The sequence below is a fragment of the Chiloscyllium plagiosum genome, chromosome 25 (assembly GCF_004010195.1).
Source record: "Chiloscyllium plagiosum isolate BGI_BamShark_2017 chromosome 25, ASM401019v2, whole genome shotgun sequence".
Classification (NCBI taxonomy): domain Eukaryota; kingdom Metazoa; phylum Chordata; class Chondrichthyes; order Orectolobiformes; family Hemiscylliidae; genus Chiloscyllium; species Chiloscyllium plagiosum.
This window is the reverse complement of record NC_057734.1, coordinates 36345110-36361002: the sequence shown is the minus strand read 5'-3', so window position 1 is coordinate 36361002 and position 15893 is coordinate 36345110. Positions and strand designations below refer to the sequence as shown.

Genomic DNA, 15893 nt, shown 5'->3' with positions numbered 1-15893 from the left:
CTGTGCCTTAAACTGCTTATTACCTCAACTTTGGTATTCCCTCTGGAACTATTTTACCTCATTCTCCTCCTTGAAGATCATTCTTGAAACCTATATATTTAATGAATCTTTTTTTCAGCCATCCTAATATCTCGCTCCTCGGTTTAATGTTTGACTTGCGATACTTCTGCGGAGTATCTTGAGATATATCCTACACTGAAGATGTTACATCATCTGTATTTCAATACAATTTCATTCATATTTCAATAACCTGGAATCCCACATGGAAATCATAATAAATTACTATAAAAAAACTAATAAATTCTAATATAATAAAATGTAATAAATTAATATGATCTAACTGGATCAAAGTGCCACAGCCTCCAGATACTGGCACTGGGCTCTGCATAGAATTGGGATTTAGAAGTGTTGTATAACCAAGCATGAGTTTTATAACTAGGCTGGAAAAAAAGAAAAAGCCTGTGTGCCAGCTTATTGAATGCTATGATACATAGGACTCAGATGGGGATCTGGATGGAGCATTATACAGGAGATCACTGACAAACATGTGGAGGCTAGATGGACTAGCCATGGGAAATGTGGATAGGGTGGGGGGGGGTTGATCTGGGTGTGATGCTCTTCAGAGGGGCGATGTGCACTCGATGGGCTGAATGGCCTGCTTCCACACTTTAGGGGTTCTATGGAGATGCTGGGTGTAATTAACAGTCCTGCAATAGGGTTATAGTCTATTGACATTGTTGAGAATGGGCTTCATACTGAGATTGGGTCCTATCATCCCTAGTATGCAAATGATGCCAAACTCCATAATATTTGCTTGCAATGCTTGACACAGTGTCTACACCAGTGCCTTAGCTTCCACTCCAGCACTGATGAAAGCTCTCTAAAGGTCCCTGGTGTCACGAAAGCTCAGACTGCTGCAGATATAGCTACATGTTCCAATGATCAAGAGAACATGCAGTCCTCCAACAGATAAATGGGATTGCTGAGGCATCACATTGGTGGGGCCAGTAATTGCACGGTGCATGAACCTGTTGTCCTCTGTTGAGATGAATGTGTTCACAGCTCCATAACTGCCATTCTGCCAGTTCCCTTTCAGCGCACAAGCCCAGACTGCTGCCATTCATGTTGATGTGGCGCTGTCTAAAGCTAGTCTACGCACAGAGCTGCGCAAGGAGATCTGCAATCTCCTGTCACTAAACATTAACAGCTTCCCACCAAACATGCAGCAAACACTGGGTTAGTACAGCATAGGAATATTAGTACAGCCAAGACACCTATTATATAGTCATGAAGGGAAAGATCAGGGGAAGAAGAAGAGAGGAAGAGCAATTGCAAGAGGGGATTCCATTGTAACAGGATCAGACAGGCATTTCTGTGTCATTAAATGTGACTCCAGGATGATGTATTGTCTCTCCGGTACCAAGGTCAAGGATATCATAGAATGGCTTGCAGGACATCCTTCTGGGGGAGGGTGAACAGCAAGAGTTCATTGGTATCAACAACATAGGTAGACAGAGAGATGTGGTCCTGAAGACATATTTTAGGGAGTTAAGAAGGAAAGTAAAAGTAGGACACCAAGAACATTAATCTTGGGATTGCTAGTACCACAAATTAGTGAATACAGGAATGGGAATATTGACTAAGTGATTTGAGAATTGAAGGAGACTGGAGGCCATCAGAACTTTGAAGCATTGGGACTAGTTCTAGGACCAGGACTAAAACCCTTGCAGGATTTGCTTGTTTTATTGATGGGTATGGTCTTTAAGGTTGTTTCTCAGGGGAATTGGATCCTGAGGGGTAGCTCATTATTCTAAGGAAGCAAAACTGGTAACTGGAAGTAGAAAAAGTTGCATTTGAATTGAGGATGCAGGTATTTTTGTGGCATTAACATGACTCTAAGATGGTGTATTGCCTCACTGGTGCTTAAGGCAAGCAGCAATTAAATTTAGAATGTGGAATAATGTCCAAAAGACAAAGTCAAGAATGGGTGAATTGGGACAAAACATTTAAAAATGTGATGGCACATAGACATTTGGATTATCTTTAAATAATTATGGCATAGCTCATAGCAACTGAACATTCTTTCAAGACACAAAACCCCCAAAAATGTATTCAACCATGGCTAACAAAGGAACTTAAGGATTATAGAAGATTGGAAGAAAAGGTCTATGCTGCCAGAAATAGTATTATCATGAGATAGTTACATGAGGATTATGAAGATTTTAGAATACAGCAAAGGAAAGCCAATAAAAATGATCAAAGAGAATAAAATATTCATGCAAACCATCACAAATTATAAAAATGATATTTAAAAGCTGGTTTAGAATCCCTACAGTGTAAGGGAAGGCCATTCAGCCCATCAAGTCCACATCAACCCTCCGAAGAGCATCCAATCCAGACCCACCCCATCCATTTAACCCTGCATTTTGCATGCTAAACCACCAAGCCTGCACATCCCTGTGATACCATGGGAAATTTAATATGGCTAATCCACTAACTTGAACATCTTTGGTCTGTGGGAGGAATTATGGTGAATATTGCAGCGAGAAAGATATCACCAAAAGTTCAGTAACATTACAAGTGTCTTTTTTTTAACCAACAAATTGTGAGAGCCGAAACATACAAATTCAATTTGCCTATTAAACAGTAATGTTCCTGGACTTGTTGGCAAGCTAAAGGTTGAAACTGTACAGAGCTATGAGTTATTTTCTTTTGCCACAAAACATGAAGTTTAAGTGTATAACATCAAATGAAGTTCAGAAAAAAATCCAATTTAACATGTAACAATGAACAGCTTTATCTAATTAATTTAAAACAAATCATGTTTTATTTGTAGATTTAAATGGATTTTTTTTTCCTTAGGTGTTTTATTTTTACTCCATATTATGTTAATTTTCATTTATCACAAAATCCCACACCAATTTTTTGCATTAGTTACATGAGATAATTACACTTCAATTATTTATCATCTCCAATGTTCCAAAATGGACCTTCATATAATAATACTTCCAACATTTGAAATGTTTAGTTTATTTTCAGTTTGGATTGATTACTTAAACTCTGAAACTAAACTGGACTTAAATGCTTTCCTTTCGTGAACACAGGTTGAAAGGTGTAAAAAGCACATTATGAAATAGGACAAGTTCCTATCATTTGGGTCTTGCGATTTTCTTGAGAGTAAAAGCTTTGAGAACACTGAGATAATTCAGGAACAAAGGCAACAGAGCTAAACTAGCATTAAAACACAAACCAAAACTCAATCAAAATTAGCCTTATATCTGTGTTTAACATTTACCACTACCCGTAAGAGGATGGCGCAATGACCAGATTGCAACTGCCCATCACAACCAACAGCCGCTCCACCACGTCCTATCTTTGTTTGTCAAGAATAGTCTTTTAGAATTTTTGCAAAGATTTGTAGCTCGGGTCGTGGATGGGTTGTAGATTCATTCGCTGAGCTGGTGTGGTTTTCTGCAGACATTTCATCGCCTTGCTAGGTGACATTGTCAGGTGCGTCTTTTATACAGTGGTGGTCTGTCCTGCCTGCAATTTAAGTGTCTCTGTTTTTTGGTACTTCTGGTTTTAACATCATATTGAAGTTGCACTGACGATGTCGCCTAGCGAGGCGATGAAACGTCTGCAGAAAACCACATCAGCTCAGCGAATGAATCTACGACCTCAAGAACAGTCTTTGTTGAAGCTATTGCCCTGAGTAACTAAGTGCTGTATAGCTGAGGATGTGTGGGCCAAACTTACTATCTCATGATGAGTCAGCTGAGTTCACAACTCACTTTTGTGAATATATTATGATCAATACCTTCAATGGCACAAACCCAAATAACTTTTGAATATGTTTTTATGCCAAAAATTAGAAATGAAACTTGTAAAACAGCGGAAAAGTATCTATTGAGTTTGGCACAATATTACTTTATGCAATGACTTAGTGTAGATAGATCTACTGAAAGTACTATCTAATTGACCACTCTATTCAGACTGTGCATCTTCCCCTTTAGAACAAATTTCCAAAATAAAAATAAATTTAAATATTCAGGATGCAATGATATAATCTTCATGAACTGTGGGAAATAACTAACGGAAATGGTATAATCTAACATACAGAATGATTTTCAGAACATGTTGTCAATACATGCTTCCATATCTTTGAATACTCCTGCCACTGAATCAAAGGTGGTGGGTTTATGCCTATTACAGTTAGAGAATATAATCTAAAATAGCACTAGAAAGCAGCATTGTTGAAAGGTCTGTCTTCCAGATGAGATGTTCAATCAAGGCTTTAGTTGCGTCTAAGCAATTATTCAACTGAATGCAAAACTCCCACAACACTTTGCAAAGAAAAGTAAGAATTCCCTAGTGTGCAGGCCAAGAGCCCTCCCTCAACACTGAATGGTCATTTAGTTTGCTGTTTTAATTTTGAACTTGCTGTGTGCCCTGTCTCCAAATTCTGTAATTCTATTTCAAAAGTAACCACTGATTATATTATATTTTGTGCTGTACTGAGAACATTATAAGAAGCTATACAATTGTAAATTCCCTCTTTATTCACACAGGCTTCACAGATAAATGTGAACTTCTATCATGGGAAAGGATTAATAAAATTGCAGTGCTGGATAATATCACTTTTTAATGGAACTACAACTTAAACTTGTGGACTACATTTAACAATATCAGTAAACACAGATGAACATTGAACAATCAGCCCAGGAATAGGTCCTTTGGCTGACCATGTCTATTCCAACCATGATGCCATTCTAAACTAATTCCCATCTGTCTGCACATGATCTGTATTGGGGCCACAAGGATACAGATTGTATCAGTCAGTTATACAGCCAAGATTCAATTTTCAGATGATATGAATCAATTAAACTGCAAAAAATTCAAACATTATGATGTTTTAAAAAGGTAAAGCATGGAGAAAAATTACACAAAAATGCCTCAGAACTAAAGACAGACCTGTGCCCTGAGATGCTACGTAATACAATAATATGATTTGCTATTATACTGAATGAATTATGTATCCATAGTAAAGATTTAAGGTTAAAATATTATTTAACTATATGAAAAGGTTTGTGCATTGTTTTGTTTGCATTGAAATGATATTTTAAACAGTTTATTTATTTCAGAGCAACAGTTGGCACAATCAGTTGGCAGTGAGAGTGTGCAGAACTAGGTGGGGCAACAGTTGCCAGGGAGCAGCAGAAGATGGGGCATGAGACTGTATTCATTGGGATACAAAAGAATGTGGATAAAGGTATCACTGACCAATATCAGATGTTTGTTTATAATTTCTTGTCCAGAGATTGGCAACAAAACAGATTCAGCACAGGATAATCCTATTACAGGTGATAGGCCAAAATAGACACAAAAGTAGCTGATAAAAAAATCCCCATTGAAGTGGTAGCAATAAGACCATCCAGCCCACTATTGGATTCATGCTCAGGGTCTGCCGTGACCTTTTTCAACTGCTGCCTTGGCATCAGATCCAATTATAACAGGATTTAAATTAGAGACCAAACAAGGAGCCCGGTGTTCAATTTTGTTGCAACTTTTGACTATTAGGATTGCATGTATTATCAAACTCTGATATAATTGTTTATATAAATAATTTGATATTACATGACTTAAACGGTGTGATCTTATTCACCGTGCTAAAGTAGAGGACATTACTCATGGTCACACATTTTTCTAGGTCACAACAGCACCCTGTTTCACGGAGGTGGTCTCAGCAAGTTTCCACACTTTACGCAATATTATCCTTTTGATAAATCATCTGAGCAGTTAGAACTTTCCTCATTTGCAGGTAGATACAAAACAGTCACAGTATCATGCAAGAGTTAGGTTTTGGCAACAATGTCACTGAATTCATGTATAAGAATTTTTGTTTTGTACTCAGTTGGTCTTTTCTCCAAGTGACTGCCTTTATACTCAACTCAAAGTTAGAACAGACCACTCAATTAAACCAAATGCTATTTCCACACTCTACTGCCTTCATCATGGAGTTGTGGTGAACAAAACAGTGTGCTAAACTGTGCCTGCTACTGCTCCAGAAGATTTTATTAGGCTATGACTGAGGTTTAAAACACTCACTTGGGGTTCCAGCTTCTGATTCCCAACTTGTGTGCCCTTGAAGGATTGATCTGGTTTGCCCACCAATCGTTTGAAACAGTAAAGCAATGTAATGCATGAAATGCAAGAGTGCATCTGAGATCCATCAATTTGTATCTGGACTTTCACACATTGGAACTAAGGGAAACATATTCGGCTGACTTCCAAAAATGTCCAGGGTGGGAGAGGCGGCGGTTTCGCTTGGGAAGTTTCTCAAGTAGCTCCATGATTTTCGAGAAACTGGGACGCTCTTCCTGTTCATAGGCCCAGCATAAAAGCAAGATATCCTGGAATCAATTGGAAATAGGTAAAAGGTGCACTATTTATTTTTTTAAAAATCACTTGCTCCACCATGTATTTATTTATTTTCACCTGCTCACAGACTGAAAGCTAACACATTGAATAATAGGTTTTAAAAATGGAATATAGCTAAATTTCCATAATAGGAATTATAGCAAGAAGCAGATGAATTAATATCAATACAATAATGACATTGCTGGAGGTTCAACATTTGGATTTATAAACAACACCATGAAAACAAAATTACGTTGTCAAACGGTATAAATGTAATAAAATTATTATTGACATTGGTTTGTGAAATATTTTTCATTGTATTTAACAAGTTGTACAAAACTGACATTGTATAAAAGAGAGGTAAAGGTTATTTGAGGTTACCATATATCCCTGTTCTAAAAAAGTGCTTCACTGAATGGAAAAGACTATACAGTGATAACAAGCTTTACCAAAAGAACTATGGGTGTGAAAGCTCACCAAACTGTTCTCAAAAACACAGTTATAGCAAGATAGTCATGAAGATCAGAAGGAATTGCTCATATCAAATCAATGTGCTTGCAACTTTTGAGCCTCTTAAATCATCAGGGAACATTGATAGGAAGAGATAGAAGTTTGCAATCCGGAGAGGGCAGATGGAGGAGGAGTAAACTTGGAATCAAGCAGCATTGCTTTAACAGCATCTAGGTTCAATGAAAACATTGACTGCATGAATTAACAACTACAAAACAAGCTTTGGAAAAAGATCCTCCTTTAACTTTATATACAGCTATATACAGCTATAACCAGCAAACACTGAGGAAGAATGGTATTAATCCAGATATGAACACTGATTCTTTAGATGTATCTAGTTTACTAGTTGTTAGGCTTATTCTGTAATGTCTTTACATAAGATTGATTAGATCGATCATCTCAGCACTATTTTCAAATATAAATCATATAAAATAAGAGTCATTCAATAGAAAATAGAAGTGTCCTGCAGTTTTTGAATATTGCCTATATGTTTAATCTTTCTCTTTTGTTTAGTTCTCTAACCATAAACTAAGTGGGGAGGGAGATGGCCTATTTCAAAGCTTTGCTGTTGTAGTTTTGAATCAATAATAAGGAGAATGGAAGGAGGAGATTCAATTTTCTTAGCTCTTTTCAACACCTTCCCGTGATAGCCTGGCTGAGATTGGAAACTCAGCATGTGAAGAAAATGAGAAGGGAAACACCACCTTTTACTGTTAGCTATATAATGTATTAATGTACTGGCACCAATTTATAAAAGACATTGTCTAATTACATGTAAGTTAGAGATATGTGGTAAAATTGCTTTGCACTGAAGGTATTTAATAATTTGATTTCTACATACCGAAATCTCCTTTCCCACGCCAATTTGACTTAGATTAGGCTTCATGCCTTTTCCAGCTTGCCATATTATCGCATCTGTTGGCTGATTCTTGAAAGGCCACTCACGTGCATGCAACTCGTACCATATAGTTCTGGCATAAAAATTAATAAATGTATGTAACCCATTAGTATAGTGTTTCCAAAAAAATTGTACTGATGTAGAACTGTAACAGAAACCAAAAGAACTGCGGATGCTGTAAATCAAAAACAAAACCAGAAGTTGCTGGAAAAGCTCAGCAGGTCTGGCAGCAATTTTTTTAGATTAGATTTTCTTCGGCCCAACAAGTCCTCACCAACCCTCTGAAAAGTAACCCATCCAGAACCATTCCCATCTGACTAAGGCACCTAACACGATGGGCAATTTAGAATGGCTAACTCACCTGACCTGCATTTCTTGGGACTGTGGGAGAAAACCGGAGCATCCGGAGGAAACCCACATTGAGAATGTGCAAACTCCACACAGACACACCCAAGGCTAGAATTGATCCTGGTGCCGAGAGGCAGCAGTGCTAACCACTAAGCCACCGTTAACTGAGCCAAAGTTACCATGCCTGGTCCAGTGACCCTTCCTCAGAAATGATTGAATTTCATTGGAATATGAGAGGGAACTATAATTTAAACTTTTCATTTCTATTGCAACCTTCATCACTTTAATACATTACATATTGTGTTAATAAATATTGCTATATTGCTTTTTATGGGTACTTGAATAATATTGAAACCTGCCATTGAAACCATGCTAGGAAATTTTCAGTTTATTTTGGGTTTATTAAAATAAAGAGCTTCAACTGAAAGTCAAATTATAAAGTTTACCTCACATTAATAATAGAAAATCATGAGAAAATAAAAGCTGAATCAGCTAAAGTATGGAATAACCAACTCATAGAAAAGTCTAGTTCAATCAATCTCATTAAATGCACTGGTATACTCTTAGCATTTTTATAGATTAATAGCTTGTCATATAAAATATTTGTTTCAAAGAGGACAACATTCATTCTAGTCTCACCCCTTTACTTAATTTCTTGCACTTTATGCTGTCTGCACAGTGGTAGTACCTAAAATGATGCATACAGTGATTACTGATATCAGGATATGCTGTAACATGTCCTTTCCTACGTACGCATTCATTAATCTGTTTTGATGGAGTATTGGAGTAAGGAGAAAATGCCTTCGGCAAATTTCACAAGCTCCAAAGGGTAATCATTGGATAGGCAAAGAACAAAGATTCCATTTCAATATATTTAACACAACCTCATTTAAATAGCAGTCATTAATCATCTCACCCAATCCTTTTAAAATAACCTACCCAAAAAATATTTATGCTCTGTCATAGAGTCATTCAATCATACAGCAACTCTGTGTTTAGGACTAGCTTGTGGTTACTCTTGATTGACTTTTATAACAATATTAATTATTGTATATCACCAAAAGTGGTGTCACAAAGTTTAAGGGAAATTGTACAGGTTATTGAAGTAGAAGAGAACTTGGTATGACACCTGGAACAGCAAATGAAAGCAGAAAACTGTGTGATTGACAAATACAAATGGCTTTGTATGTACTTTTTAGAAACAGACTTTGGACAAACAATTCATGATAAAAGACATGAATTTTTAGGTCTTCCCAGCTCATTATTAAAAAAAATAATGATAGTGAAAATTGCTTGTAATTGATCCATAGTTTCAACTGGGTTGCTTCCCCAACTCCCAGTAAGACTAGTCATAAGGGGTGGAATCTCTGCTCGTAGTTCTCAAACTGGGGCCTGTAGAGATTTTCTAGAGCTCAAAGGAATAATGTGAAAGTGTTCACATGTCCTAAGGGGTGACTTGTTGGCATGGTGGCATGAGTAGTCACCCAAGTTGTCCATCCATACAGTTAGACCTACTTTACACCACTTTCATGTGATTTTACAGACCCTCTGGAAGCTATTTTATGGACTCTAAGTAAGACCTAAGATTCAGAAACTGTAGCAAAAACCACAACATTGATGAGCCTGATGGTGGGAGGGTTAACAGGCAACACAATATATGTAATAAGTAATTGACTAATATCAAAGCATTACCAGTGTTAAAGTTATAGGATGTTGAGAATTTATACCTATCTCTCTCTGTAATGTTTTGTTTAATGTATTATTTTTTTCTACACCAGACATACAGTTCTTGTTTTATGATAACAGTGAACTAACCCAAATGCAAATACATCTGATTGCTTGGAGAATGGGAGTTTGTCTTCATCTGTAGAGGGAGAAAGTTGTTGAATAATTTCAGGAGCCAGATGACACAGCCAACCATTAGGGATCCGCATTTCACTCTCTCTCCTACAAAGTAAATCAGATGAAAAATTCATACAATTAGTGATAGGGAAAAAGAATCATCTGTTTTGGTTGTTCTTCTTTTTGCATTTACTAACTAATCACAAATTGTCAGCATAAAATAGCTATGCAATTAGGAAGAAGCACGGAAGTAATGATTTTGGCAGTTAAGACATGAACTGAGTGATTTGTAAGTAGATTTGTATTGCAACTTTATGTGTTTCTGCAACACAGGTGTACATGAATCTTATTGCTGCTTAATATTAAAACTGCATCAAAAATCAAGTTAACTGAACCTGTCGACAGACATTTCTGGGAACTTGTCTGAAACATTTCTAGGCACAAGAGATTCTGGCTGCAACTTTTCAACCCCTCCAATTCCTCTGCCTCCATCCAAATTGAAGTTTCTCAGCTGAATAGATAGGGATGAGCCTTCATTCTAGCTGAGAAGGCATAAACAGAGTTAATGGTTGTCAGACACACATCTCTTTCTGGAACGTGCCTTTGCAAAGAAAGTCTGGAAAAAGCAGCTCCATGATGCAGATTCTGTGCTCTACAGTCTGTTCCCCAGGACGCACACCAAGACAAACAGTGAATGCGCCTAGAGGACCATCAACTCTGTGTAAGACAATCTTTGCTCTGCCCAAAACTTATTGGTCTTCCATAGCAAGGAGTTAGCCTCGACCTTGTGTTGCAGACTGGCACTTTCCCAGATCCAGGACTATGTGCTGAGGCTCACACTAAAGCTTGGGGCAGCTGCTGCCAAAGTACAGTGTGGAAAGACCATCATCTGAGGTCTTTCTGCTGAAGGTAAAGGATCGTCTGTTTAGTTATTGGACCCTCCTAGTGCCTCAATGCACATAAATATGGTATGTATGTGTAAGAGATATCTTGAGTTTGTTTGGATAGTCAAACTCCAATGTTGGTTTGTTTCCTTAATAGGCTACTGTACAGAACCAAACTGCATTTGTGACTCTATATATGCAAAGATATTTTTATGAATAAAGTACATTTTTGAAATACAGAAAAGTTAAATGCCTGAGGTAGTGGTTTCTGTTCCCTCACATGTAGCAGGACGTCTTGTTTCTGAGAGTTCCTGGATGACAGATGGTCCCAGTAACATCTCCAGGAGCTACCCATAAGGAGCCACAGAGGAGGCAGGACTGAAAGGGAAATTGGGGTCACTTCATTGGCACCAGTCAACCAGGTCTCACCAAACGTTGGGTGGGGAGGACTGTGATAAAGAAAACATGGGTTGGGTGAACAAATGGGAGTCCCCATAGGATGCCCCCTAATGATATATCCATATAATGCTGTTGCCATATTACATAATGCTGTGGGACGAAGGTGTTAAGTGGCCCATACATGCCATTAACTGACTGCTCAATTCATCCAAGGATGGTGGGTCACTTAATACCCATTCTGCTGCTCATAAATCCCCAGCAGAGATGGGTAAGTGAACAGGCATTGGCAGTCCACCTGCCACTCTATTTCCTGCTCTGTACTTGAAATTGTAGTTGCTGATTTACAGAGAATCATCGATTATCCGAATGACACTGGAGGGGAGTATTTTGTTTGGATAATCGAATGCTGGATAACACAGTTTAGCCAAGCATCGGGACCTCATGATCTTGTCCAGACAATCCGAAATTTGGATAATCAAAATTTGGATAATCGAGGTTCCTCTGTACTGAGTCAGTACAGCCCCATATTACAGAATAATGCAAGGGACAGTGATGGCTTTAACAAAGAATTTCATGCTATAGACTATCTGTTTAACTAATTTGATGGCAGTGAGTTAGCACACTAACACAGCATTTGTTACATGTTATTGAGTAACTTCAAAGCATTAAAATGTAGTTTTGAAGATAAGGTTCAAAGATTTTCCATTGCTTTGATTGAAAAAGATTGCTTATATGTAATAAATATTGCATTGATTCGGGTTAGATATAAATATATCAACATGGAAAAAATCTGTACAAATCAAGAAGTGACATTTCAACACTGTGTTTGTTATGGATTATACTCTCCTGTGTTTAAACTGCTGCTTAAAATGTAGCTTTTTGGCCAAGCATTGGCAATCCCAATATTTCCTTATTACGTTCCATGTTAAATTACATTTGATATTGCTTCTGTGATATATAAATTGATAATTTTCACTATGTTAATGATATGGAATATGGGCCAAACACAGGCAGGCAGGACTAGTTTAGTTTGGAATTATAGTTGGCATGGGCTGGTTGGACCAAAGGGTCTGTTTCCACTCTGTATAACTCTATAACATTCATACATGATCACACAACCAAACAATTTGCAGCTCCATCAGTCACAATCGTGTTGGATGGTAGGGCAGGATCAATGGGCTGTATAAATCAATTTCTACAACCTCTGTTCCTATTTCTTGTCTTTCTGTGTTCAGAAATAAAGCATTTCCCATCCTTGTGCTAATGCACTAGATCCTTATCAGCCTGGAATCTGATTTTTTTTGTGTATGATGGAAGTACAGTCATCAAAGTACAGTGGATCAGAGAATACTTCATACAATGACCTGGATGATGTTGGAAGAACTCCCAATACTTTCAATCTCCTGAAGGCAGTGTAAACTGAATTTTGCATCCAGTATTCTATTGTGTGCTTAGTTCACATCTACTGCCCAGCTGCCAAATGCTGCATTCACAACATTCAATGCATTTCAATAGTACAGCAGAAAGAGGAACACTATCTTCCAAATCTCAGAAAGGATGTATATAACACAATCAATAACTACTGAATTATGTTTAATCTCGCATTTGTCCCTCACCTAAAATTGCATTTCTGCCATTAGCTTCACTGTTATTTTGTGAACAAAAATAAAATTGCAGTGTTAGTGTACTGATATTATTGCCAATTATTATCAGACACTTGCAATGATCCCAACTGATTGTATTACGGATCAATCCCAGAATCAAACTTAGCTTCACAGATCATAAGTTTTACTTTTGCAGTTTGGTTACCATGGTGATTAGTCACTGTACATATTCACATGATTTGTTTTTAACAACAAAACACAAGTTTATTACACAAGGGAGAAAAAGGGTACACAGAATTGGCAGAGAAGTTAAATGAGTACTGTGTATTTGTTTTCACTAGGAAGGGACAAGACATCTATCAAAATTAGAGATCTAAGTAACAAGGGAGAATGAGGAGTTGAAGGAAATTATTATTAGTAATCAGGTTGTACTTGAGAAATTAATAGAGCTGAAGGTTACTACGCCTCTGGAACCTTATCAATAACATAAAAGGTTCATAGAATCATACAGTAGAGGCCCTTCAGCCTGTTGAATACATACCACCAAAAAATACACTACAATCCACACTAGTCACATTTTCCTGCACTAGACGCAAAGCTTTGAATGTTATAACATTTTAAGGGCATATTGAAGCACTTTTTAACTTTGCCCGAGATTACCTGCCTGAATTATTATCCCAGGCAATGCATTGTGGACCTCTGGATGAAAACATTTTTCCTAAAATCCCCTCTAAATGCCTTTCTCTTTATAAGTGTGCCTCCTTGCTCTTGATCCTTTGACTAAAGGCAACAGCTAATATCTATCCAACCTGTCTATGCTTCTATTTATAGAATCAGCACCCTCTAAACCTTTTATGCTGTGAAAATCCCAATTAGTTGGGTTAGTTGAAATCCCTAATAAATAACCCTATTATTACTTTTATATATTTTAATGAATTGATTATGTATCTGCTCCTCAATTGCCCACTGACTATTTGGGAGTCTATGATACACTCCTAACAATGTGACTGCCCCTTTTTATTCCTAAACTCTAACCATAAAGCCTCATCATCTATGCAGTAGTTACTCCTTCACTAATAATACAAAATCACCTCCACTTTTGCAGGTTATGGGAACAGTGTGGGTTAAGGTGTAAACCATGATCAGCCATGATTGCATTAAATGACAGATCTGGTTCAATGGGCTGAATGGTCTACTCCTGTTACTATGTTCTTATTACCCCATATTGTAACCATTTAGAAAGACCTGAACATAAACAGCAGAAACAATGATTCAACCGTTTTCCCAACAATATCTTTTACTGATACTCAAATCCAATAAAGTACCCATTTCCTATCATAACTTTAAGATTTCTTACTCAACTGACTCTTTCCACTTTTGATGTCCCAGAGACTTTTTTCCAGCATTGTTGGCTTAGATTTATTTTTCAATTCTGACAGCCTCGGCTTCATTCCAGTTCCTGCAACCTGAAGGCTTCTATAATATTCTCACAGGGAGAACATGAGGACTGCAGATGGTGGAGATCAGAGTCAAGAGTGTGGTGCTGGAAAAACACAGCACGTCAGGCAGCATCTGCGGAGCAGGAGAATTGAGGTTTCGGGCATAAATCCTTCATAAGGGCTTATGCCTGAAATGTTGATTGTCATAATATTCTCACAACTAACATAAAATCTTAGTCATAGAGTCATAGAGATGTACAGCATGGAAACAGACCCTTCGGTCCCACCTGTCCATGCTGACCAGACATCCCAACCCAATCTAGTCCCACCTGCCCAGCACCCGGCCCATATCCCTCCAAACCCTTCCTATTCATATATCCATCCAAATGCCTCTTAAATGTTGCAATTGTACTAGCCTCCACCACATCCTCTGGCAGCTCATTCCATACACGTACTACCCTCTGTGTGAAAACGTTGTCCCTTAGGTCTCTTATACATCTTTCCCCTCTCACCCTAAACCTATGCCCTCTAGTTCTGGACTCCCCCACCCCAGGGAAAAGACTTTGTCTATTTATCCTATCCATGCCCCTCATAATTTTGTAAACCTCTATAAGGTCACCCCTCAGCCTCCAACGCTCCAGGGAAAACAGCCCCAGCCTGTTCAGCCTCTCCCTATAGCTCAAATCGTCCAACCCTGGCAACATCCTTGTAAATCTTTTCTGAACCCTTTCAAGTTTCACAACACCTTTCCGATAGGAAGGAGACCAGAATTGCACGCAATATTCCAACAAATTAACCTGCCCTCCTTCTGATGTGAAACTGCTCTGCTTAGGCAAACTCTGATCCTGGTCTCTGACCACCTTTTCTTCTATAGTTGTAAAACTGCACTTCATAAACATACCAAGGCATCTGACTGAGAAAATTACGTACTTAGTTTACTGCTCCAAATCTTTTTTCGATCTAAAAATCACAAGTTGTCACTGTCACAGAACTTGAAACAAAATCTATTCTATCGCTGCTTTAAAACCTAATCTTCCAAATAATAATGCTTTATTATAATCCATTATCAAACACTTTCAAAGCAAACAGTGGAATTGAAATAATATCCAGAGAAAATGGATTTCGCAGTTTAAATATTTTTTTTGATACCACGGTAAATAAGAACTCTCAGTTCATACCTTCAAGAACAGCCATAAAATACCAAATGGCACAAATTAAGCACTTTCTTGATTCGGACTTTTAAAGAGTTAATCACTTATCTGTGAAAAATGGTGTTTAATACCCAAAGTTTATAATTATAATAATATAAAACATAACTATATCTTCCTTTACTAAAAACTGGATTTCTCATTCTTTCAAAGAGACCATTGGATTGATGTCCATTTAAACTGTTTCTTCTTCAACATTGGAATGAATTTTGATTCATTCATGGGATGTAGGTATTGCTGACTGACACAGCAGTTATTGACCAGCAGTTGTTGCCCTTGAGAAGGTGGTGATGAGCTGTCTTTTTGAAGTCCATTTGGTGTTGGCAGATCCACAATGCAGGAGG

At 37.7% G+C, this 15893-nt stretch overlaps 1 protein-coding gene across 2 annotated transcripts in view; it reads right to left on the bottom strand.

Annotated features, from left to right (window-relative positions):
* Positions 1 to 5089: 5089 nt before the first annotated feature.
* The window catches only part of ksr2 (kinase suppressor of ras 2), a 423089-nt gene continuing 412285 nt past the window's right edge, over positions 5090 to 15893 (bottom strand). For both annotated transcript variants that reach the window (XM_043715875.1, XM_043715876.1), the window contains 3 exons: positions 9989 to 10120; positions 7769 to 7898; positions 5090 to 6410 (listed from right to left, as the gene is read on the bottom strand). In XM_043715875.1, coding sequence (XP_043571810.1) covers positions 6249 to 6410; positions 7769 to 7898; positions 9989 to 10120 — 424 coding nt within the window. In that variant the 3' untranslated portion in view covers positions 5090 to 6248. The remainder of the gene's footprint in view (positions 6411 to 7768; positions 7899 to 9988; positions 10121 to 15893) is intronic.